The 24,547-nt window shown below is 41.8% G+C and overlaps 1 protein-coding gene across 1 annotated transcript; it reads left to right on the top strand.

Moving 5' to 3' along the window:
- Nucleotides 1-15,133: 15,133 nt before the first annotated feature.
- Nucleotides 15,134-23,447, top strand: LOC130127966 (protein FAM171A2). Its single transcript, XM_056297676.1, has 8 exons — nucleotides 15,134-15,230; nucleotides 18,013-18,240; nucleotides 18,476-18,568; nucleotides 19,854-20,012; nucleotides 20,357-20,536; nucleotides 20,807-20,920; nucleotides 21,587-21,713; nucleotides 21,953-23,447. The coding sequence occupies exons 1-8, from the start codon at nucleotides 15,134-15,136 to the stop codon at nucleotides 23,445-23,447; spliced, it is 2,493 nt and encodes an 830-aa protein (XP_056153651.1).
- The last annotated feature ends 1,100 nt before the right edge of the window (nucleotides 23,448-24,547 follow it).

The following is a 24,547-nucleotide window of genomic DNA, read 5'->3' as shown; positions in this document are numbered from 1 at the left end:
GTAATCAGCAAATCTACTGTACAGCTACATTGTAAACCTACATTTTTAATGTTTTGTGTACATCTGATCCATGGAAATAGGCCTTTTATTGGTGCACACTTCACCACCATGAAAAATTAGCATCAAAGACTAACACTCCAGTCCCACAGGGTACTGAAGGGACCGTGTCCTTGATTCATTTAGACACCAAAAGGGTGGTTCTGCCCTATAGTCACCCATAACAGTGATGAAGTTGTCAGTAAGTTTACAACAAGATGCAATGATTCTCCCTCTATCTATCTATCTATCTATCTATCTATCTATCTATCTAAACTGTCAAAAATCCAATAGCCTTTCATAGAAATTGTGCTGTTTCACCACGTGCATGGTCAAAGCATAGCTATGAGAACTAAAGTAGCATGGGGGGGGGGGGTTATTATACTTTAATAGCACCACAGCAAGTAGACCCAGACCCAGCTCCCAGAGAATTGATTGTGGGTTGTCAGTGGCTTTGGAGGCAGGTCTTCATTTATCAAGTGACCATGTTCCCATTGACTTGGCAGAGCTGCAGCAGGTGTGAAGGTCAACAGAAGAGTCATATTTTAATCAAAGACCAAAGAGCTAAAAATATCACCCCCCCCCCCAGTGGGTTGCTACTGAGAAAGAGATTTAAAAGGGCTCCATACACCTTTTTTTTTTTTAATTAGCACACATGCATGGTGCTGTTGTTCTACCTGGAGCTGGACAAGTCCCTGTTTAGAATGCCATCCATCTCAACCGATACTCTGCAATGATCATGGAGACTAACATGGCCCGAGACTGACAATAGATAATTGACCATGCCCTTTATAACAAAGTCACATTCCTGAAATGAGACCTCACCAAGCAATTACTTTGAAGATGTGTGTGCCACACGACAACATCTCCTCTAATGTGTGTCCATATGGGAATGTTTGAACGCCATATCTGTATGCAAGTGATTGAAGTGAGCAAAACAGTTTGTTAAAGACAGACGGGGAGAGGGAGGGACAGAGGGAGACAGGGAGAGGAGACGTCAAAGTGAGGGAAGGAGTGCCCATGGGTCAATAACTCATTGTGTTTACCTCACTTCCAAGAAACCAAGAGCCACTGCTGACTGTTCTTGACAAACTGCACATGGTTTCTTGTATTTCATCCAACAATTAAAATGTGTGTGTGTGTGTGTGTGTGTGTGTGCGTGTGTGTGTGTGTGTGTGCGCGTGTGTTTGGGGGGGGGGCGCAAAGTGGTAAAGCGTTTTCAAGGATCATGGATAAACTAAAAATTGTTTTGTGACAACAAGCTTTACTTGAACCAAAGGACCTCTCCAATGGCCTTGTTTCTGTGAAATTGTTTTACATTTACTAAAACTTTTGTTTAGAAGTTGAGGTCTTTAACGATTTTTCTTTAGATGAATATATTTCCCAGTTATCTGCACAAATACAACCAGGTACATTAGGTAGCATTGGATAGGAATGGAGAGGTGCTGCTGACACTCTGCTGGTTTCAAATTCAGGATCTGATGCCAACAAAGCACTGGCAAACAATCCTCAGCGAGCTTTCACGTTGCACTGCGGTTGGCAGAGCATGAATCGATATTAAAAGTCTCACTGTTAGACTGATAAAATCTTCCATTCAGATATATCACACAGCAAGATTAAACTAATCTCACAAGGCATGCCGGGATTACATGAAATAAACAAGTGCACTGTCATTATGACAAAGGTCACAAGCAGCAGGGAATCGATGAGGAAGCTCGCTTGTGCCCCCTGCTGTTGCATTACTTTCCAAGACAGGAGGATAATAAAAATCAGAAAAAGTAATATTGTTTAACTCCTTTGAGAGCAAACATTCAGCCTCATTACCAAAATATGAGTGTTGCGTCAAGAATTCTGCTTCATCCGAGCAGTGTGGAAAAAATGAGAGGCTAGAATCTACATTACAGGTAGCAGAGATGAACATGCTGCGTTGGTCCTTGGGAGTGACTAGAAAAGACCAGAAGAGAAGTGAAGAAGTGAGAGCTATGTTCAAGATCAGAAGAATGGATGAGAAGTTGAGAGAGACAAGACTGAGATGGTTTAGACATGTACAGAGAGGAGGCATAGACCAGTGTTTCCCAACCCAGTCCTGAAGGAACCCCTATCCTGCAGATTTTCTTTGCAACCCTGAATAGGTACCTGTCTGTAGTTATTCAACCAATCAGCAATGAATTATGTCAGATGTTGCACACCTTGCATAATTAAGTACTGTGAGATGACTGGTTGAGTAAGTACAAGCAGGGCTACCTATGCAGGAAAATCTGCAGGATAGGGGTTCCTTGAGGACTGGGCTGTGAAACGCTGGCATAGACTATATAGGAAAGAAGGTATTGGATGTGGAAATACCTGGCAAAAGAAAGACGAAAACCAAGGAAAAGATGGACAGACCAGATAGAGGAGGACATGAGGAGAGTTGGACTGCAGTAGAGAGATGTGTCAGACAGAAAGCTATGGAGGGCAAAAATTCACTGTGGTGACCCCTGAGAAATGGAACAAGCCGAAAGAAGAAGCAGCAGCTGCAGAGTGGCCCTTTGTTTGCCATGAGAAACCATTTCCAAAGCAAATGATCAAAAACTTGAATGCCAATATGCTTCAACTCAATCGTAGAGCCCCCCCACACACATTTTTGCTTCTTGAGGAGGGCTCAAAAGTTATTCAACGGGTGCTCAAATCCTCCAGACCAACACATAATTGGTACACTGCCTGACATAGTGACTCTACTTTTTCTAGTGTTAACTGAAGAACATGATAATCTCAGGCCCTGCTAAGATGGCAGATGCTGTGGCAAAAATCACAGAGGCTACATGTATTGAGGTAAACCTAAAAGTTATCATTACCGAGTCTCACATAATGTGGTTTAAAACAGGACCGCCAGTTTTGACTGTGAAGACCAGCAAAGTAGACTTGTCTCCTCAATTAAGAAAAAGAAGAAAGCCACTTTATTTTGTCATTGTATTCTTAAAACGAATTGTATTCTTACAATGAATGTGCTCTCTGCATTTAAACCATTCTATTGTATAGGAGCAGTGGGCAGCTCCAGCCCCTGGAGAGCAACTCCAGTTCTTCTTTCCATTGCTTTGGTCAGGGGCACAGACAGAAGTATTAACCCTAACATGCAAGTCTTTTTGATGGTGGGAGAAAATTGGAGCACCCCGGAGGAAACCCACGCAGACATGGGGAGAACATGCAAACTCCACACAGAAAGGACCTGGGATGGCCTTGGGTTCGAACCCAGGACATTCGTGCTGTGAGGCAACAGTGCTAACCACTGGGCCACTGTGCCACCCAACGAACTGATTCCAAAATTCACCAAGAAATGTCATGTTTCCCTGGACAAATGACATTTTCGACCAGAGGAAAGCTTCCAGATGGTGTCTGAAACAGTGAAATGAGACTAGGACAACACAACAACAAAGATAAAATAATGATAAAATGAGATAATGTGTCATATTGCCAGATCAATAGAGAAACAACATCATAGAATGATAACATAGAACCAGCAAGTTGGCTTGAAATGACACGAAAACATCCGTCATGTGAAAATGTTAAGTTAAATGCAAGTTGTCAAAAATTAGCTCTTAGTTTGGTGTAATTAGTTGGAGGTCAATAGACTCATTCTTTCAGGAAGATTACTCCAGACATATGGTCCTTGACTAAAATCAGAGGGACATGTGATCTTTCCTCTTAGTTCGAGTTAAAAGTCTAGCTGAACTAATCGCAGACAAGACAGCAGTTACAGATTAATACATGAGTAAAAAGAGGCACCGTGGTGAAGTTGTGGAAACACAAATGCGCGAATAAGTTTGTTCAGGTCAGCTTATCTGTTTCTGCACTTGTTTGGAAAGTAGATAGCAGACTGACAGTTTTCAAATGGACTATTTTCCTGCACATTTGATCAGATAATGAGTCAAAACAACTTTCATCAAGACTTAATGTGAGTTTAGAAATGGGTCATCTAAGAATGGAAGGATCCAAAAGCGCATGTTTTAAATCAGCAATCAGCCAGTGGCCACATGATGACTGCTTCAAATGGAAAAACAGTCGGCAAATTGTCTCTTGTGATAGAAGCTCAAAAAGAACCAAATGATGTGCTAACTTTGTGGGAGACAGTGTGTCACAGTCGACAGGAAATGTGTGATGCTCGATATTTTCTTCACTGAAAAACGTCTGAAATGTCTCACACCTTAAAGGATAGTCATTTATATTATGGGACGGTGGTGGATTTTTGACGTGATTGATAGTATTGAAAGTGACTCTTGGGTTGTGACAGCTTCCCGTAATGAGATCTAAAAAATGCTTTTGCCGGGCAACCTTCACAGCAGTATTGACCTCAAACATCAGGTTCTCTTGACAGATGTAGCCAATACTGAGTTTAATATGCTTCTATTATCACTGCATTTTCCCCCAATTTCTTTTAATACGACAAAGGTGCACGTTCATCCATTATCACATAAAGCTGAATCAGTTCATCTGGACACAACGTTTATTAAGAGAGAAATGTTGCATCACTCATCTAAGTGACCTCTTCAGTCTCAGCTGACTGCAGGTATCCCACCCTTATAAACAATACAGTGGCATAATGACCAAAAACAATGTGATTGGTTTCATATGCAAATTGCTGTGACCATTAATTAGAGTTAAAATGGCCATGTGTACCAGGCACCGAGGATTGGGGAATGGCTGCAATCACAGCACTGTAAAATGGTAACAGATGTACTCTTGGACCCCCCCTTGGTTCAGGGATGGTCGTTCCAAGGCATGCATAGCATGCATAGAGATGTCCACCCATTAATTTTGGCTATTTTTTTCTTTTGGTTTTGATGGGAGCTGTGCAATCTAAAGTCACTGAACGAGCTAAAATAAGAAGTCTTCCACTAGATTGTCAGGGGTATCATCACAGATATGATTAGAATCCTGCTGAGTAAAAAATATTTCAATTTTCCTCACAGTGGGAGAGTTGTTCATACTACAAGCTTTAGATTGGGTCCTGGGAAACAATGCCAAAAACAATGCCAAAGGGTTTAGAAACAAACAAATCCTCCATATCTAAACTGTCCAGAATAAGCCCAAAAACAAGTAAAGATCAGCTTCATGACTGGGTTCATGAGTTAAAAACTGTGTGAGATTAAAAGATCCATTTAGATTTGTACATATTTGACCCAGGGAACTGTTTGCGGAGCATACATGGATGTCGACATTACAAAGCATTATAACTTTGTTGTGTGCATATAGGGTACAGGATACTGACAATCTGCAAATACAGTAAGAAATCTATCAATAGCCCATGTTTTGGAGGTCAATATAGAAACATAACAGCACAAAATATTAATGATTTAAAAAGATTAAATATCACCATGTGATGCTAGTTAACAGTTAAAATGGCTGCCATGACAAAGTCCTACATGCCAAAAAGAGTCTGTCCATCATTTTCCTGCCTTAATAGTGTCCCTTGTCATGGTATGATAACAGGAAACCATTTCATTCACCCGAAACAGGGGATAAGATTGATGTTATGAGGCAGAATCACATGTAACACTAAGTACATGGTCTGTTTACATAAGAAATTACCAGTGTAGATATTTTAACAGACAGAAGCACAGTTTGATTGAATTAAGATACATGGGCATTGAAGCTATGAGTGCCTAATAGTGTAAATAGAGATAAAATACTCCTTCAGAGGATTCATAATTTGATACATTTATGCCAACACATCTTAATGAGGAATCGCGCCTGGCTGGCCATATATATGATGGATCACACCTTTGCATGGTATTTCACTACTGACATGTGGAAGAAGAGCTTCATGCTTGAAACGTTCATGCTGAAAAATATGTAAAAAAGTATTAGTGTGAATGTTGTCCTCACATCAGAGGGGGAAAAAAATCATTGGCGCTCCCCTGCCCACCCTGCAGGAGTTGTACACCTCTAGAGCCCGGAAACAGGCGGGCAGAATCAGCGCAGACTCCCCGCACCCAGGACACAGTCTGTTTGAACCCCTACCGTCTGGCAAGCACTGCAGAGCAATGTGCATCAAAACCACCAGACATAGGAACAGTTTTTTTTCCACAGGCCATCTCTCTCATGAACACTTAACAAGCATGGTGCAATAATGGACACTTGTGTAAATATGACACTTTGTAAACAGCCCCCTCTGGGTCAAGATGTCTCACTTAAATATCTATGATGTGCGCTAACTCTTTTTAAATCAGATGTCAAATACAAATGTACAATTGTAAAAACACATACAACTGCTGCATACTGGTTATAAATTATTATTGTTTTCCATTCCATTATCTAGGCCACTTAACCTAATTAGGGTCGCAGGATGCTAGAGCCTATCCCAGCAGTCATTGGGCAGCAGGCGGGGAGACAACCTGGACAGGTTGTCAGTTCATCACAGGGCCCCCCCCCCACACACACACACTCTCACACCTAGGGACAATTTAGTATGGCCGATTCACCTGACCTATATGTCATTATTATTATTATAACATAAGTATATAATATAGTAAATAATTATTTAATATCCATCCATCCATCCATTATCCAAACCGCTTATCCTGCTCTCAGGGTTGCGGGGATGCTGGAGCCTGTCCCAGCAGTCATTGGGTGGCAGGCGGGGAATTGATAAATATATAGTATATATTTTAGCATACAATAGATAAGCACAAGTTATAAATTATTCGGCCATAACAAACCTGTCTAGTTGTGTATACATCCGTACTTACCTTCAGTATTTTATTTATTATTCAATTTATGTCTTTTATGTGTTTTTTTTGTCTTCTTTTTTAAAGTGATATATGCAAGCACTAGAAGCTGCTGTAAACCGGAGTCAATGTATGCATTAGCACAGTTGGCCAATTAAGTTGATTCCGATTCTGACCTTTGTTTATTCTGTTTACCACGAATGAAAGCCTTGACACCAGTCGACATGCAGTGGGTCTGGGTTTCCTAAAGGGACAACAATTCTGTGCAGCGGACTCATTTATAGGGGGTAAAATTGATTAGAACACAGCCAAATGATCTGAAGAACAAAAAATAGAAAAAGAAAGCTTTAAAATGGAATAACATTATTGAAAATAAAAGACTTATTGTTCACACTGTCTTCCACCAAGAGGGTTAAACTTAGCAATAAACAAGAGATGGAGTAAATGGTTTGTATTGACACAGGCCTCCATGAGGCTCTGGCTTAAACACCTAAAAATCCCCCATGCCTGCTGCTGGATATAACTAAAAATAGCATGTCGTAAAACAGCACAGTGAGGCGTGGGCACCGCCTGGTAGAATACATAAACATGCCATTCACCACCATAAAGTATAAGTATTTGAGTGCTGTTAAGGAGGCTTACAAGCTCCTGTGACAATCCAATTTCCCTCATAAACACCTTTTGCTGACTGAACACATTTCAGAAACAAGCGTCTTATGTGATGAAAATCTGCTTGCTGATAAAAAGTGGACTCCATTCTTCCTGGGACAGCGGTTACAATGGCACGGTATAACATTTTGTCACCTTGGGATTTCGACGGCGTACATGTCTTTAAAATGTGAAGGAGATGCTGTGAATAGGCTATCATTCCTTATTACATGCCATGCCAAATAAATGTACCTGATTCCTGATGCCTCTGACAATTTTGTCATTTTGTTGCCCAAAATAAGGAGTTCCCTAGAAATCACAAAAACTCATCAAAATTAATGAGTAGCAATATTGTCAAAGGCCCTCGTGAGAGAGATTCAGAGTCCAAAGATGAATTTACACTGAATGTGTTTAAATTGTTTTCCTTTCCTGCTGGCAAAGATCAAGCCGGCTTGTTTCCTTGCCAACCATACTTCTACAGCATCTTGTGCAGTGGAAATCTGGAAAATAAATGACCTCTCATTCAGGGACGAAGCAGATTTCATAGATTACGACCCTCATAGAACTTGTACTGTTGTTTCAGACAACTTTTAGTCCACTAGGTTTATGTACACAAAACTGTTGTTACTTTACTCATTTTCAAAGGGACTGCAAAGAAAGGCCATATTGATGGATATTCCCCCCCATATTTTCTCCCCAATTGTACATAGCCAATTATCCCAGTCTTACCCACATCCATAGCCAATTATCCCAGTCTTACCCACATCCGGCTTCCCACCTGCAGACACGGTCAATTGTGTCTGTAGGGATGCCCGACTAAGCCGGAGGTAACACGGGGATTTGAACCGGAGATCCCCGCGTTGGTAGACAGTGCGAACGATAGACCGCTACGCTACACCCCATTGATGGATATTTCACCAAATATGCCAGTTGTTTCTGACAGCAGGTTCGATCCGCAGTTTGTCCAGGGAATGATGAACAGAATGGCCAAAAGGCAAATGATCAAACAAGCCAGTAAAAACACATTAAAAAGATGAGGCTGTACATAGAGAATTGAGAGGTTTTTCTTCCCTCAAACAACTTAAAGTTATCCAAGTAATGAGTTTTCTTCACATGATAGATGCAAAGACAGCCCACCAGCACAGGCTAAAGTGTCTATAAACAGGGTGCTACAAGTTAATATAGGTATATCTAGGTATATCTTCTTATGTAGGATTGCATATAACCCAGATTATATAATGGAGGATTTGGCAACATTACATTGAACATTACAATGAACTTGTGATGTGCTGGGCAAAACTTTTGAAATGCTAACTGTATCAAACACCGGATGTGTGTGTCCGCACAATAGTGTAGATCATATTATAATTCAAAATAAATAATGAAAATCCTTTGAATTAGAAACAGTTTAAACACTGAACCGCATTAAAAAGGTGGTGGTGGGAGGGGTATGTGTTTGTTAGCCGTTGTGATTGTTAGCAAGAAATTTTATAAGCCAACAAGGCTAAACTGAAAGCCAGTGACGGTTACTTATAACGGAGATGAGCAAATTAATCTTTTTTTTTTTTTCCTGAAAAGAGATGAATTGTGGCACTAAAAGTACCCATCCTAAATTTACTGTATAAAATAACGATCGAGGTAGACCGGGTCGCAGCTAGGCTCTCAGCGCAGAGGGGGCGAAGCAATCTCGAGGGCCCCCTTCTGATAGTCATTTTAAACTCACAACTGTAGAATAGCTGATACATCCTATCCTATCCATAAACATGTAACCGAGCATATTTTCCGTCGCTGCGGGATTCGATCTGGCGTTGTACTGCACCACGAGGCGACATCACTAACCGCTAAACTAAAGGGGGCCGTCCCCCTGGCGAGCGGCCAGTGAGTGTTTTTTAGTAGGTTACAAACACAAATTGTCACTTATTGAGCCAAGCAAGTCTATGCCTAGGAAAACATATAGGGAAGACACTTTGTCAGACAACCCTGTTCAGAAGAACAAAACAGAAAACAGTTTGCCTGTCGCATTCAAATGTTTCAGCACCGAGTACAACACATGGTGCTCTACGGGAATCGGCTGAGAAACGGTTCAGTACCACCGTCTATAGACAGTGACAGGTCAGGTGCACTGGTGCAGTACCATATCTTTCGTCCATGGGAATAGCATAAACAGAATATAGACACCGTGGTCTATGATACTACAAGGCCTATTCAAATATAAAATAGACACAGCGGTATACAACATTACACAAGGCCTATTCAAATATAAAATAGACACAGCGGTCTACAACACTTTACAAGGTCTATTCAAACAAAATAGATGGTAACCCTTTTACCTTGAGCGCATGTCTTTTCGGCCACTAGGTGGCGCTTGCAAAATATGCAAAACCTACTTTTTCAAACTGGTTTTAGGTTGTAAATCCAATCTGCATAAAACTTTGAATTTACCATCTAAGGACCCCCGTGATTAAAAGTTATTAAAGAATTGTGATAGTCCACAAAATGCAAAAGTTATATAAGGGCCTGATTACCTATTAACTAACCCTTATTATAACCTAATAATGTTAATAAGCATTTTATAAGGACTTATAAGGGCGTTATTACCTTTTAACTAACACTTATCATATGCACTCCATGTAAAGCGTTAATAGACACAGTGGTCTACATCACTACAAGGCCTATTCAAATACAAAGTAGACAGTCTATAACACCGGGCAGTGACACAGACAGGTGCCGAGATACGAAAAGCATGCCGTTACACAGATTAATTTAAAATTTGGGCTGATTTCTTCATAACCAAATTTAAGTTAATAAAGAATAAATATGGCTGTTTCACTCACCAGTATTTGCCCCTGCTCAGCCTGTACTCCATTTGTGTCAACAATGGAAAGTCAACAAGTCCAACTTAGCACATCATAGCCTTAAAAACCAAATTTTAACTTACCAGAAGGCAGTTAAGGATGCGAGATCAGCATATTTCTCTTAAGTGATAAAGAAATAACCACAATCCTAAAGTTCACTTCAGGGTAATTGATTCTGTTATTTATGGTCCCTCCACTTCTTTTCTTTTTTTAACCTGATGTTGAGTTGTCTGAAAAATTTCTCACTCATTTTGTAAATAAGGTGGAGAATATCAGGTCCCAAATCCAGCCTGGCTCTTACATTCATTCCATTCCCCACGTTAATTCTGCCTCTTTTACCCAGTTTCAACCAATTACAATTTCAGTGTTACAGAGTACATTCTCCAATATGAACACCTCCTCCTGCATCTTAGACATCATTCTCACTAAGCTGCTCAAGGAGGTATTTTCAATTATTAGCCCCGTTATTCTGCATATTCTTAATAATGCTCTGGTCTCTGATCCTTTTCTAGACAGTTTTAAGTTTGCCATTTTCCCCCCATTGCTGAATAAACCTAATTTAGATCTCCTGTCCTTAAGTAACTACAGACCAAGTTCCAAATTGTCTTTTTATCTAAGGTTCTGGAGAGAGTAATTTCAACTCTATTGATTTATTTTATGAACACCAATAGTGTTTTTAACAGTTTCCAGTCTGGTTTTAGAGCACCTCATAGTACCAAGACAGCTCTAGTTAAGGTCTCTAATGACCTACTGCTGACTGCAGACAGAGGTGACTACTTGATTTTAGTTGTTCTAGACTTAAGTACTGCCTTTGACACAGTTGATCAGAACATCCTCTTACATCGCTTAGCCTTAGAGACTTGGGTTGGCACCAAGTGCTCGACTCTTAGTTTATTATGCTCTTACCTCACCAACAGAACTTTTTCTGTTGTTCTGGGTAATGCTAATTCCTCAACGGCTGAGTTGAGTTGTGGTGTCCCTCAAGGCTCAGTTCTTGCCTCCCTTCTGTTTTCTATATACATGCTGCCCCTTGGCCAGGTCATTCAAAATCGCGATGTGTTTTACCATTTTTATGCTAACGACAGTTATATACATGCCACTAAAACTCACAGATCCTAGTGCTGTAGCAAATCTCACAACTTGCCTCTCTGACATTAAATCCGGGATGTCTGAAATTTTTCTTAAATTTAATGATGGTAAGTCTTAGGTCATTCGGTTTGGTCCCGAAAATTCCATCAGCCCTTTTGTTACTAATTTTGGTGGTTTTTCAGGTAGTCTTAGGCAGGTTGCTAGGAATCTCAGGTAATATTCGATGCTAACCTCGGTTTTGATAATCAAATCAGACATGTTATTCAGTCATGCTTTCTCCAGCTCAAGGGAATCTCCAAATTAGGTCATTTTTATCAATAGCCGCTCTGCAAAAAGTTGTACATGCTTTTATCTATTCTTGACTTGACTATTGTAACGCACTTTACTTGGGTATCAGCATGGGCTCCCTCCACCGTCTGCAGTTGGTACAAAACGCCGCTGCTCGGCTCATTACCGGGACAAAGAGGCATGACCATATCACTCCTGTGCTTGCCTCCCTACACTGGCTTCCTGTTATATTTCGAATTGATTTTAAAATTTTATTGCTCACTTTTAAAGCCTAAACGGTCTTGCTCCTACATACATTTCTGATTTATTGACCTGCTATACACCCTCTCGACCATTACGATCAGCAGATGGAACTCTGCTGGTTATTCCTAGGTCTTAGTTTGTCACAAAGGGTGATTGAGCTTTTGGTGTTAGAGCCCCCACGCTATGGAACTCTCTTCCTATTGAACTAAGACAAATCAAGTCTCTAGCTTCTTTTAAATCTCGCCTTAAAACTTTTCTTTTTGTGAAAGCTTTTACAAATGTTTGATTTTGATATTTGTTTTTATTTATTCATACTGTTTTTATTTCTACTCTTACTTACTTGGTCTTATGCTTATTTTTGCCTTGTCTGGTTTTATTTCTTTGTAAAGTACTTTGTAACATTGTTTTATAAAAGTGCTATATAGATAAAGTTATAGATTATTATTAACAGCATTTATTACACACGATGGCCTGTATCGTTTCTGTAGGGTTATGTATGGACTGGCCTCGGCCCCAGCAGCTTTCTAAAAATTGATGGCTACAATAACGATATACCTTGATGGTATACTGGGAACTGAACCCGGGCAGCTTGGACCACGGGCGACTGCGCTAACCAGTCAAATAAAGGGTCCGACCCGTTAGCCAAGGGCTAGCGAGTCTAGGCATCCGTGGTCGCTACACAAACTCGTGCTCGTTATAGCTATATACATTTCAAAATTCATCTGAATAATAATAATAATAATAATCTAACTAAAATGAAAGGCGTCTTCTTTGATTTTCTTGACAACGGTTCAGCCAATCAACTTCACACTTGGCGGGTGCGCCGTGGATCTAGCCGGGTTTGTGCTTGTTTACTTATTTCGGTTCAAATATGAATGATACCCAACCTGTAGTGAAGGTTTGCTAACTCAGACTATAATTATATCTGGCTGGGAAAACGTGACCACTGTGGTGCATCGGCAAGAATAAGGATGTTATCTTCAAAGATGTTTATTGATAACAACTGGTGGGTGTGTATGATTCTACAAAGAGAGAAACAACAGAATAATAATAATAATAATAATAACAAATCAATCTTCTCTAGCACTTTTCTAATACTCAAAGTCGCTTTACAATAAACGGGACCCCGTGAAACAAGACAATAGAAACATAACAGACAAACATACAGGGGTGGTGGATGGGAAGGGAGGGGGCTACGAGAGGGAGAAGCGGCAGCCACACACAACGCCAGCAGTACTCTCCGACTTAAACAAATACAAAAGTGCAAGTATCTTACGTCTACATTACTAACATATTTCTTAAAGGTATATACATTCGACTACTACAAATTCCCTCCGTAACGTACTGCCATTAACAGAGTCACGCAAACACTAAGCAACGGCAGCACGTTGTGGCGTATTGAGACACAACGGGTTACACGCTAAGTATGGTTAGCCTGCGATGCGGTAGCAATTAGCACATATCAATACGATAGTTTCGGCTAGGCCTCACATATTACAGTTTAACTGTCTGTCATTAGGGTTCGCATATGTGACGTTTCGTTCACTCTTCCCTACTAATTTCCACCAGCTAATTGGTGAGTTGGCATGGTGATACAGTAACTATCGGCGTGGCTAACAGCGTAGCGTCAACGTGGGTAACTATATCTTAAAACAGCTAGTGGCAACGTCTACTTACGACTTGCTGCACGCACACACACTTCAGAATGGGAAGGGCTCCATCATAACCGACTTGAAAGAATGTCTGTAAAGTCTTTCTCGAATTCTCCAACTCTTCGCGGCAACCTGATAGCCCATTATACCGCACCCATCGCACCTTCACGAGTCTCCTTCGTCATCAGATCTAATAACAAGGGCGCTGATTGGCTTAGCCCCACCACCTTATCAAGTGACTGAACTATAATACGCAATAAACAAGTCCTTCGTCACACAACCTTATGAGCGGTTGGCGAGGAAATAAGAGGGTCGACATACGTACATGCAGACCGAAACTTTCTTCCCGTGGCGACCGGGTAAACGACCATTCTTGCCATTGTAACCCACATTATGGTTGGAGGGGGGATTACACCCGAAGGGCCACTGCACTACTAGCTCCTAATGGCTGAAACTTTGTTCGGCACTGGCGCTGCTGATGGGAACTGTTTTGTTAAAACCAGCCGGGGGCGGTCGCCCCCCTCTGCCCCCGCGGTAGCTCCGCTTATGGAGGTGGAATTGCCTAAACATAAGAGCGGCTGTGTGAGGCGGGGCATCCGACGTAACATTTTGCCAAATCATTATGCGGGTTGACAAGACCGCCATCGGTGCGGTGCCCTCACAGGGTACCGATGGAAACTACCAAATCCGCTGTGGGGACCCCTGGGAAACGGAACAAGCCGAAAGAAGAAGAGGACACACCGAGTGGTCTATGGCGACTAGCCAACAGTGCTGGGCAAGAAAAAAAGTACATATTTTCGAGGGGAAAAAAGCAAATATTTTGAAATGTCTTGAAGATGACTTAAAAAGTTCAACATATTGTAGCGAATTCGGGGGAAAACGCAACCGGAGGTACTGCCGCGGCCGGGAAGCGAACCCGTAACGCCCGCACCGCAGGAGACATCGCTAACCGCTCGACCAGAAGGCCAGACCCGTTAGTTCAGGACCAACGTGTCTACTTATCCATGCACGCTACAATAATGTTATGCAATTTCAAAATTCCTTAAAGATAACTGAAGTGTCGAAGCAGCCTACCGAAGCAGCCTACTAGACTATGCTCGTAAACTTGGACGCTGTGCTGTAAGCTCTCATTTGGACTCACTGGCCGTTAAATTTTTTTTTTTTTTAAATAAGCTTTTCAACTTTTTTTTTCCTCACCTCAACAATTCCAACTTAATTCGCAACACAAGGGAACGTCGTAACAGTTTCTAAATTGCTTTAAAGACATTTCGAAATTCCGGTATCATTTTTTTCGGAAAATATCTAAAGTTTTTTTTGTTGTTGTTCCCTTCTCTCGGCTGAGCCAGTGTTCCGTTATAACGAACAGAATCAATCATAGACCGCTAATTGAAGGCGGATAACGTTTGGCGGCTATTCCAGTTGATATCAGTAGAGGGTAATGTGGGACAGCTTTCTCTCCAGCCCGGACAATAAAAACAAGGCAAAGCCTACAGACGGCAGCATCTCATGTCAGCGATTCAGGCGTCCGACAACTCCCCCAATAGTTTAATACCTCCGCAGCCTGGGAGAAATATGGATACTTGGCCTCCGAGTTTGGACTAGCGATGTAGTAGCAAGGATGCCATCCAACTGCGTCTCTCGTTTGCTCCTCTTGCTTTCCATCTGCACGGTTTGGGAGGCGCTGGCCAAATCTCTTCCAGACCAGGGAGCGTTTGGTAAGCTCGCCATATGGGGATGCAGCAACAATGAGAGAGATGGGAGTGGTTGCGTTTTTACTGCTTTTGTTGGGAACCGTCGATCCCCGTAACGGCGCGTACGAATAGCTTTTACCGCACCTTTTAATGGACGATCGCTTCAAATGGATCTTCAGAGTGAATAACGTTGAATAACGTGGTGTTTGATCGTCGCCACGCATCAACCCCGTAATGAAATGATGTCGCAAAGGTCGCGCTATTCTCCGCGGTGTTCTGGGGGGGACGATCGCGCTAAAACCAAAGCTATCTCCTGTTTTCGTGGCTAAAATCAATGCTCACGACACGATTATGGGTAGCTGGAGAAGCTCTATGCCGACTGCACAAGGCCTACAGCCTTTTTTCAATCTTCCAGCTATGACGTTAGGCCCAAGTTAACGTGATCTAGGCCTCCGTGTAATGTCATGACAATGTTGCAGAAATGGCTTTATGCACGTTAATGACAGTGTTGCAGAAATGGCTTTAATCAAGTGAGTTTTGGTGGTCGCAGATGGTGCTCAAGTCATATGTTGCACATGCTCTACACATTGTTATGCTTTGGGCACGTAACCTCCATTGTCTATACTGGGCATACATTTTGAACATTCAGCATTGAGATATGACATTGCACGGTCACGACCATTTATCATGCATCCACTGTATCAAGTATTTTACCATTAGACAACCCATTATCAATTTTGATCGAAATTAACTGCCATGTGGCTCTAGAGGGGCAAGATTGTCCAGGTATATCATTAATTTTTAAGTGCTTGCATCATTTGCTCCTTAGCTGCAGCTGGACAGACTAAGATCTTCAGTTCACCGACATCATACACTCATTGATATACATATCCACAGTTAACCCAGCCCCCTTCTGTATTAATTGCCTTGCAAGAGGTCTTCTTGTGAAATTATGTTTTATTTATATGCTTCACCTACAAGCTTCGACTGTCTGAATCGATTAGTTTTTGGATGTGTGTGTAGTACAAGGTACGCTGTGCTTACCAAAACATTAACGCATACACTTTGAGGTAATGAGCTCAAATGCAGCCAAAACGTACAGCCTTTTTATTCTGTGCTTTTGGCAATGTTTCATCTTAAGTGTTCTATAAAGTGAGCCATTTCAAGTAATGGCCTTTTTTAAGACTTGAGTCCAGATTGAGGAAATCCTCTCCACCCACAAGGGTGCTTTTATTGAATCAGTTATGGTAATGGCTGACAGTGTCTGCACACATACTCAGACATCCTCAACCCCCCCCCCCACACACACACACACACGTACACACAAACACATGCGCACACACACACACACACACACACACACACACACACACACACACACACACACACACACACAAGCTTAAACACTAGCTTACTGTCTGAATGCCAACACTAGCTAGTCTACTGTCATTGAAAAGTTCTGTGCTGTGAATTTAAATTTGCGGTGAGAGGGCTGTTGTACGGTGGCATGTGCTGTTGCTGCCCTATGCTCTTTTAGGAAGACAACAAGCAAACGTCCAACTTATGGACACATAGTGAGCCTGACCCATATCCATGCTGACCAAAAAGCAAGATGAAAAACAAAATGTTCTGGGGGTGAAAAAAGTAAAAGTATTTACTACCTAGAACGAGCTTGTAAAACTAGAGATCAGAAGGGGCTTTCCCGGTGTCTGCAATGCTTGAAAGCAGATTAAACATCAGCAGATCTTTTGATGTCTGAGGTCGTTAGTTAAAAAAGTGGTATATGTCTAAAGTTGTTGGTTGTTTAAATCATATTTTACCCCAAACCTTTTGCCCCTCCTTTTGTAGGTCATTTTCAACTACATCCTCACACTGTTGAGGATTTGAAACACAGCCAAGGTTGACTTGATAAATTGGGCCATACTCAAGTGTAATTACTGGTCTAGTACTATAATCGGACTACACATGCCTTGTAAATCACAAATCTCTTCTTTAGACTGAGTACATTAAGAAACCCAACGATGTTTCATCTATGACAGAGAGAGAAAACAATTCTGAATGTTATGACAGTACACATGCATAAGACTTCCACTTTTTATTACATTTAGTTGTGCTGTGTCCTGTGTTTTGCCCAGGTCTATTCTGGTCTTTTGTGCTGCATTGTGTTGTTGCTGTCTTTTCTGTCCTAATCCATTTAACTCTCATCTAGTGAATTCTATTCTATTCACATGGCATATAGCAGGGGTCTCCATCCCTGCTCCTGGAGGGCTACCATCTTGTTGGCATTATTCTACTCAGGGCTCGAAATTAACAGCATCTTGATAAAAAAAAAAGTGACAGGATAGAAAATTTAATATGACTTTTGGGACGATCCTAGGACAAAAGAATATTCCTGCATCAAGCAGTGTACAATCTTCATTCTGTAAACTGCACAGTTAAATACAACGGACTGACGTATTTGCAGTTGATCGCGAATCTTACTCACTGGCATTATATCATTTTATATCATTCCGCAACTGCAGGAGCCAGTAATACCCTGGATAATATTCAGCAGTTGTAGTAACCGAGGCCTGTACTAATCACCCAGACCGTGATTCAAGGAATCAGGAGTTTAAGTGGCCCTCCGGCAGCAGGTTTGAAACTCACTGACTTAAGAAAAGCAATGCAGGCTAATGCTGGAGAGCTCAAAAAATATTTCATCTATAAATTCATGTACCTGGAAGTCAAAATGAGAGTCATCTGTTACTTAGAGCACACAGATTGAAATATGTGAAACTAAAGGAGCACTCTTTGTTTGATTTTATAGAGGTCCAAATAAGAGTCCAGGTGTTCGACAATAGTGACCTTTCACCTTTGGCGGATGCTCAGGTGGAAGTCCATGGGAACAAGACTGTTTTGGCATCCAGCAAGGCGGGTAGTGATGGTGTCCTGAGGGTTGACTTCTTGTACCGCCTAGGGACATGGGTCATCATTACAGCATCCAAACAAGACTATGTAACCAACTCTGTGCCCTGGCACTCCAGCCGCATCCCATGTAAGTGACGTGCCTGTGGAGAAATCGCTTTTTTTTCTAATCGAATTTTGCTTTCATCAGTCCTTTCTTTGTTCATTTTTTGATGATTCTATCATGCTGTACAATCAGCAAAATGGCAAGATTGCTGCATTCATAGCAGTGACTCAGATTGCTGTGTGTGTGTCACACCTCAGTGTTTTCCTCACATTTTGAAAAAAAACCTTTTTTGTTAATATTGGTATCTCTCTTCTTTTAGTGTATGCTTCAGTCAGCCTGTACCTCCTTGTCCAGAGACCAGGCACACTCATTCTGTATGATGATGTCCTGCAGGTGCTGTCCGGGTCACCGGGTAAGGGACAGAACCATTTTATTTTTTATTTTTTTGCAAAAGAAAGCAGAGGATTTCTGTTAGGTTGTGTGTTCTCATTTAAATCCTCTTCTCTGTCTTTTCCTGAATCTATATGGGATCCTGAGTTACTTAAAGTAATTAAAGGTGCTATGTGTAAAACCTTGGCTTTCCTCAAGCATAACATGACTGGTAGTATTAGCAGAGGTTACTGAATGGTACTGACTGAAACCAAGGAAATGACTCCCCTCCCCCAACTCCGCATATTTCGTATTCGGAATCACGGAGGCCAGGCTGGCTGAGTTTGTTTTTGTTGTTTGACGTCCTGACCCCCAAAAGACTTGGCTCGTACTTGCAGCCCTCATCAAATTATGCAGCAATTTTAACAAAAGTGATCTTCGTATTCTAAGATCGTAGATGTCGGCAAACAGTGCTGTGCGTCTGCTACCTTTCTATTTGAATTTGTTCGTCTTGCTTGATTTGACTTGTCGTTGTTGTTCACATCACTGAACTAAAGAGTGAATGGAGAGAGGGAGCGGAGATAGTGAGAAAAATGTTTTTTGAAGGTTTTTGAATCACTGCGACCACAAGAGGTTCTTCATCATACACTCATAACTGTGCACGAAAAGATTTAAGGCTGATAGGTCAAGTAGTTTGCGAGATTAGCTGCGGACAGAGACATATACACACACATACACGTACACGCACACACATGTGACCAAACACACAATCCCCTCCAGGCTACCACCTGGCAGATATACTGATAGAGGTCCAGGTTTAAGCAGAAATACACATTAAACCTATAAAGTAAGTGAAGAATGAAATTTCAGTTTTCAATTTTTATTTGCTTTTTTATGTGAATGGGGGAAAAAAAACACATAAGCTAAAATGTTCAAGATAAAAACCATAATGGCTATCTGGGTTGTTTTGTTTTGTTTTTTTACTTTTAAGATGTTTAAAATCAGTTTGCCTTCAAGGGACAATAAGTGGAGATGCATTCGCACCAGTTCCCCCTCTCGTATCTGGTCTGACACTCCTGGGCCTCATTTTCAACATTTTCATGACCCCCCTATTATTTCCTGCTGCTATCACCATAGCAACAGCTACTGCAGAGCACTTGGCAACAATTTTTAACAACTACACCTTAGTCAGAACCGTCATACCGTTATTGTATCCATCATGTAAAGTGTGATTAAATATGTGATAAATACCCACCCACATGAACATGCTTTAGCTCAAATTGCAGGCGTAGGATACACAGACTGGGAGTACGACTGTTATTTTGCAGGTGCTCGGAACCAGCCGTTGGTGCAACTCCAGAGAAAGTCTCTTCAGCTGCCAAACAGCTCCAACTACACAGCTTTGTCTGCTGTGTTGACAACAGCCAGGAGCCAGTATGAAATAGGTGGCTTCCCCTACCTGCTAGGCCGAGAGACCAACAGCTCAGGTGGGCATCACTACGAGAAAGAAATGGTGATAAGATCTCCTAAGAATGATGTGATATGTGATGAAACAGACATGAGGAAATAATGTATTTCTAAAGCACAATCTAGCAAAAAGACTGAGCCATCTATAGCATTGTAGTGTTGGCATATGACACAATTTCTAAAATAGTCTTTATTTCCCGGGCCTTGATCTATAAACAATTAGCCAATACGAAAATAGTTTTTTTTATGTCAGCCCACATTTGGAAGATGACAGTATCATTATGTAACTAATATAACAGACATGCTGTTTACCATATGTATGAGTAGTGTGGGAACTGATTGTAATGGCATTTTTTATGATCAGGAGTGGAAACAGGATGGACAGACCTGACAGCACTGGCAGTGGTCAGCGTCCATCTTTTCAACAAAGATGGCAGTACCATCCAGGTCTCAGACCCAATCCACATCTCAGTACCCCTCCCCTCTGATACCCGCAATAGGATTGCCACAAGTGTACCCGCTTGGGTGTACCAACCCAAGACAGGTAGGGAAAAGACATTACATTTTCTATTCTCAAAGAATAGTAAATAGATAGAGAGGAACAACTGGGTCAGTGGTTCATGGCTGATTTAAGGTTATATAATTTGATAGCTTTAACTAGATCGTGCTACTCAATGCACAGCATCGCAAAAGACAACTTTTCTCATTAATAAACTGATTTTTATCAATAAAATGTAACACAGTGCATTATGTTTTCAGTATTTTCCACTCAAGATGTTTTAAGTGATTTTTGTTTTTATGTGTATTTATCCAGGGCTATGGGTTCGGAATGGGACTGGGTACATCAAAAAGGAAGGCACACAATTCATCTGGAATGTTGTGGTTCCTCAGATGGGCTATTGGTTAGCTGCCTTCCCATCATCCTCAGGTACCGTAGCTCCACTCACCCACCACTGTGCTGTATTTCTGTGTTTTTCATCTCATTGTTTGCTGCTGTGCCTGTAGGTGTCCCTCTATGTCTCCTGGCAGAAGGAGACTCATAATATTATGTCTTCTTTAATAATTAAACCCATGTGCAACTGTTGTGGTTCAGTTGTCTCCATAGCGTTTTGCATTTTATAATTTTAAAAATAGTAGGACTATAAGGGGTTTGTTTGTCATAAAGCATTTATGACAAAAGCAGCACATTTGAACAAATCTTCCCCTGTATCAAGTTTATCGCTTATGTTTTCCAAACACTCCAAATTAAATGTTCAGTTGCTTGCTTTTTGCAGAGCCACTCTGCTGTGGCATATTACCCATGCCTTTGTGAAACCTGAGGATTGCAATCTAGTAAACGTCACTTTCTCAAACGCAGGTGATGGAATGTCTCATGTTATGGCAAATTGTCAGGCGTTCTTTCCAGAAAGTTTCTTTCCCACACAAGCCCTTGTTCATTCCACTTCATAGACCTAAAGGGTCTAAAACTCAAAATACTGGTGTCTTTCACCCATCTGATCTTCTCAGATCTACTGAAGTGTGTAAACCAAGGTGCAGGGAATGGGAACTTTCAGTGTGGTTCTGAAAGTGCTTTCTGCCATCATTTGTCTTCCAGGCATGGGTCTGATCCACCCGGGCCTGAGGGATATCACCACCTACCACACCCTGTTCTTGCTCTCCATTTTGGGTTCACTGGCTCTGTTGGTGCTCATCCTACTTTGTGTGCTGCTCTACTACTGCAGGTGTGGGGAGCGTAGGCGCAGGTCTCACCTTTGAGCTTCTATCAAAAGCAAATAATGAGAGGATTTCAATGATGGTTCAGATGATGATGTTTATAATAATGCATAATCTGCATAATTGCAGGATTTATTTTTATTTGCAATAAATGCAACATTATTATGTGGTGATTTCTGGGAACTCCAGTATGAATAAAACAATTTTCTTTTAATTTCTGATTTTTGGTTTCTATTTGTCTTTTTAGGCGCAAGTGTCTGAAACCACGACGCCAGCAAGGCAAGCCCCACACTTCCAATCTAAATGGCTCTAAGAGAGACCAAGGCACATCCACTTCACGCTTAAATCTAATATGTGGAGGTCATGTAGAATCTGGCCCCTCTGCTGACACAGTCAAATCTGACATGTCCCCATCTCGAGACTACCAGAGTTCAAGGGAAGATTTCACCAAGCACGTCCCAGCTCACAAGTTGCGACACTCCAAGGGAAAAAATACCTCAGGCCCTCAAAGGGGTGAAAGCTTCCCAATGAAGGTTACTCGTGCCACAGAGACCAACAACCTGGATAACCCTTTGCTACATGAAGACTATAGCCGAAGCTATAGCCCCATGGAAGACAAGGAGTCTGAATATCACCGACATCATAATGCCAATGACAATCGAGGATACTCCTCCGATCCCCCGTCCCCACCTCGCTTCCAAGGCTACATGCCAAACCAGTCTGACAAACCTCCAGATTATTCAGCTGCAGCAGCAGACAACCTTGCCAGACCCACCTCCCTCAACACTCAACCTGGCCAGATCATCTTCTGCAGCTCCATCGACCAAATGAAGGAGAACATGTACCGGAGCATGGTCCCAACTCTGGTCATTCCAGCCCACTACATGCGTCTGTCCTCAGACTTTTCTGGTAAAGATGGCAAAGACCAGAAGGAACAAGACAAAGAGTGTGCGCAAATGGGAGGAGGCCAGCAGCATCACCATCACACCCAGAAACAGGGTCAACAACAGGCGCAGCAACAGCAACAAAGTGGTGATGACTCTGAGGAACCAAGTTGGGCCTCTGACTCATCTGGTGGGCCTGTGACCATCCCCGTGCTTTTCAATGACTCCACCATGGCCCAGATGAACGGAGAACTACAGGCTCTGACTGAGAAGAAACTTCTAGAACTGGGTGTGAAGCAGCACCCACGGGCATGGTTCATCTCCCTGGATGGACGTGCTAACGCCCATGTGCGTCACTCCTACATCGATGTTGGCAACGACCTCAGCGGTAGTGGCATTGGCTTTGGGGGCAGTTCCAGCAGTGCTATCCGAGATGTTAACCTTGAACCACCCAATGAGGCCCAGGAGCGCAAGGCAGCAGCAATCAGGAAGGGGAAAGATGAGCGCTGGGGCACAGGGGGCCGTAAAGGGCATGGTATCAGCAGCAGTGGCGGAAAGACCTATTCCAAGCTAGCCTACCCAGACCACAGTGAGCCAAGCAGTAGTGAAGGGCGCCCAGTGTCACCTGAGGAGAATTCCCTCACTCCTCTTCTGGATGAAGGGCCTTCATCACGAGGATCCACCATCCCCAGAAGGGGTCGCAGTCGTGTGAACAGCAGCCGCAGCAGCAATAGTGAGAATCGCCGTGACTCCATGACCAGTCCCGAGGATGATCCAGATGACAAAGACGAGAACAAGAAGAGTCCATGGCAGAAGATTGAAGACAGACCTCTCATGGTTTTCCATCCCAAGAAGTAAGCTTTTTGAGCTTACCTCGCAGAACACTTGAAGCCCAAACAATCTTTTCAATGGAGAATATTTCCACTACATAAATGGATAAATAGAAAGAAGTGTTAATACCGAAAAATAGATCTGAATAAGCACAACCATGTCTAACTGTTCACTATCAATTAATCCCATTGGTTTTCACTCAGTCTAAAACCTGTTCAACCTATTCAATTGTGAATTAATGTTGATAATAATTGTTGTGAATCTTGTCACCTATACATAACTGAACCAATGTCTGAGCCATTGCATATGCCGACTTGGGAAATAGCCATTTTATGGAGGGAACAATAAGTTCGAAGAGTAAAGCACTTAATAGCAGTTTGTTGATGACTGACTTCATCCAGTATTCGAAAGTATATGAAAATGGTATGTGGAAATGATGTGTTAGAAGATCAAACAAGCATTTCCTACCCTTGAACTGTGTTTGACACGTATGAAGGCCCACACCAAGGTAATTGGTGTGCATCTGTTTTTCACGCTGCCCTGAATTGCAACTCCCAAAAAAAAATTTTTTTTCCAAAAAGAAGCAGCTCCTCAAAAACCTACATATTGACAGATGTTTCTTGTTTAGAGAAACTCAATGGTTTTATATTGTAAAGGTACTTTTAGCCCCCTGCCAATGGACCATGCAGTCTCTAAAGTTCAACGTGAAGTGTGTGACATGCTCCTTCAGGGATGTAATTGATTTCCACTTCCTTCTGTACTGTACTGTGTTTATGTATTGTAATTAATCATTCAGATAATAATGATTTGAAATAATGGTATCCATGTTCAGCTCATTTTGTCATTGTTTCTGACTAGTTTTATTGTTATATAGTAGTAATCTACAGTTCTGCCAAAATACTACAATTTTGCCTTTCTCCTGGTGTTGAGACTTTTTTTGCTGACAGAGACCTCTATGTGATTTCTGTTTTGTAAATAGACTCCCTGGCATTTGATCGACGACTTGGTATAGGAAGGTTGCATGCATCTGAATGTAAGACATAAGCGGAAGGCGCAAAAAAAGCCCCCACGATTCGTTGGGCCCCTGTGTACACAACCCAAATCCCCGAGAAACTTGAGTAAGTCTG

Source organism: Lampris incognitus, chromosome 17 (genome assembly GCF_029633865.1).
Source record: "Lampris incognitus isolate fLamInc1 chromosome 17, fLamInc1.hap2, whole genome shotgun sequence".
NCBI classification, from domain to species: domain Eukaryota; kingdom Metazoa; phylum Chordata; class Actinopteri; order Lampriformes; family Lampridae; genus Lampris; species Lampris incognitus.
This window is presented reverse-complemented; position numbering and strand designations above follow the sequence as displayed.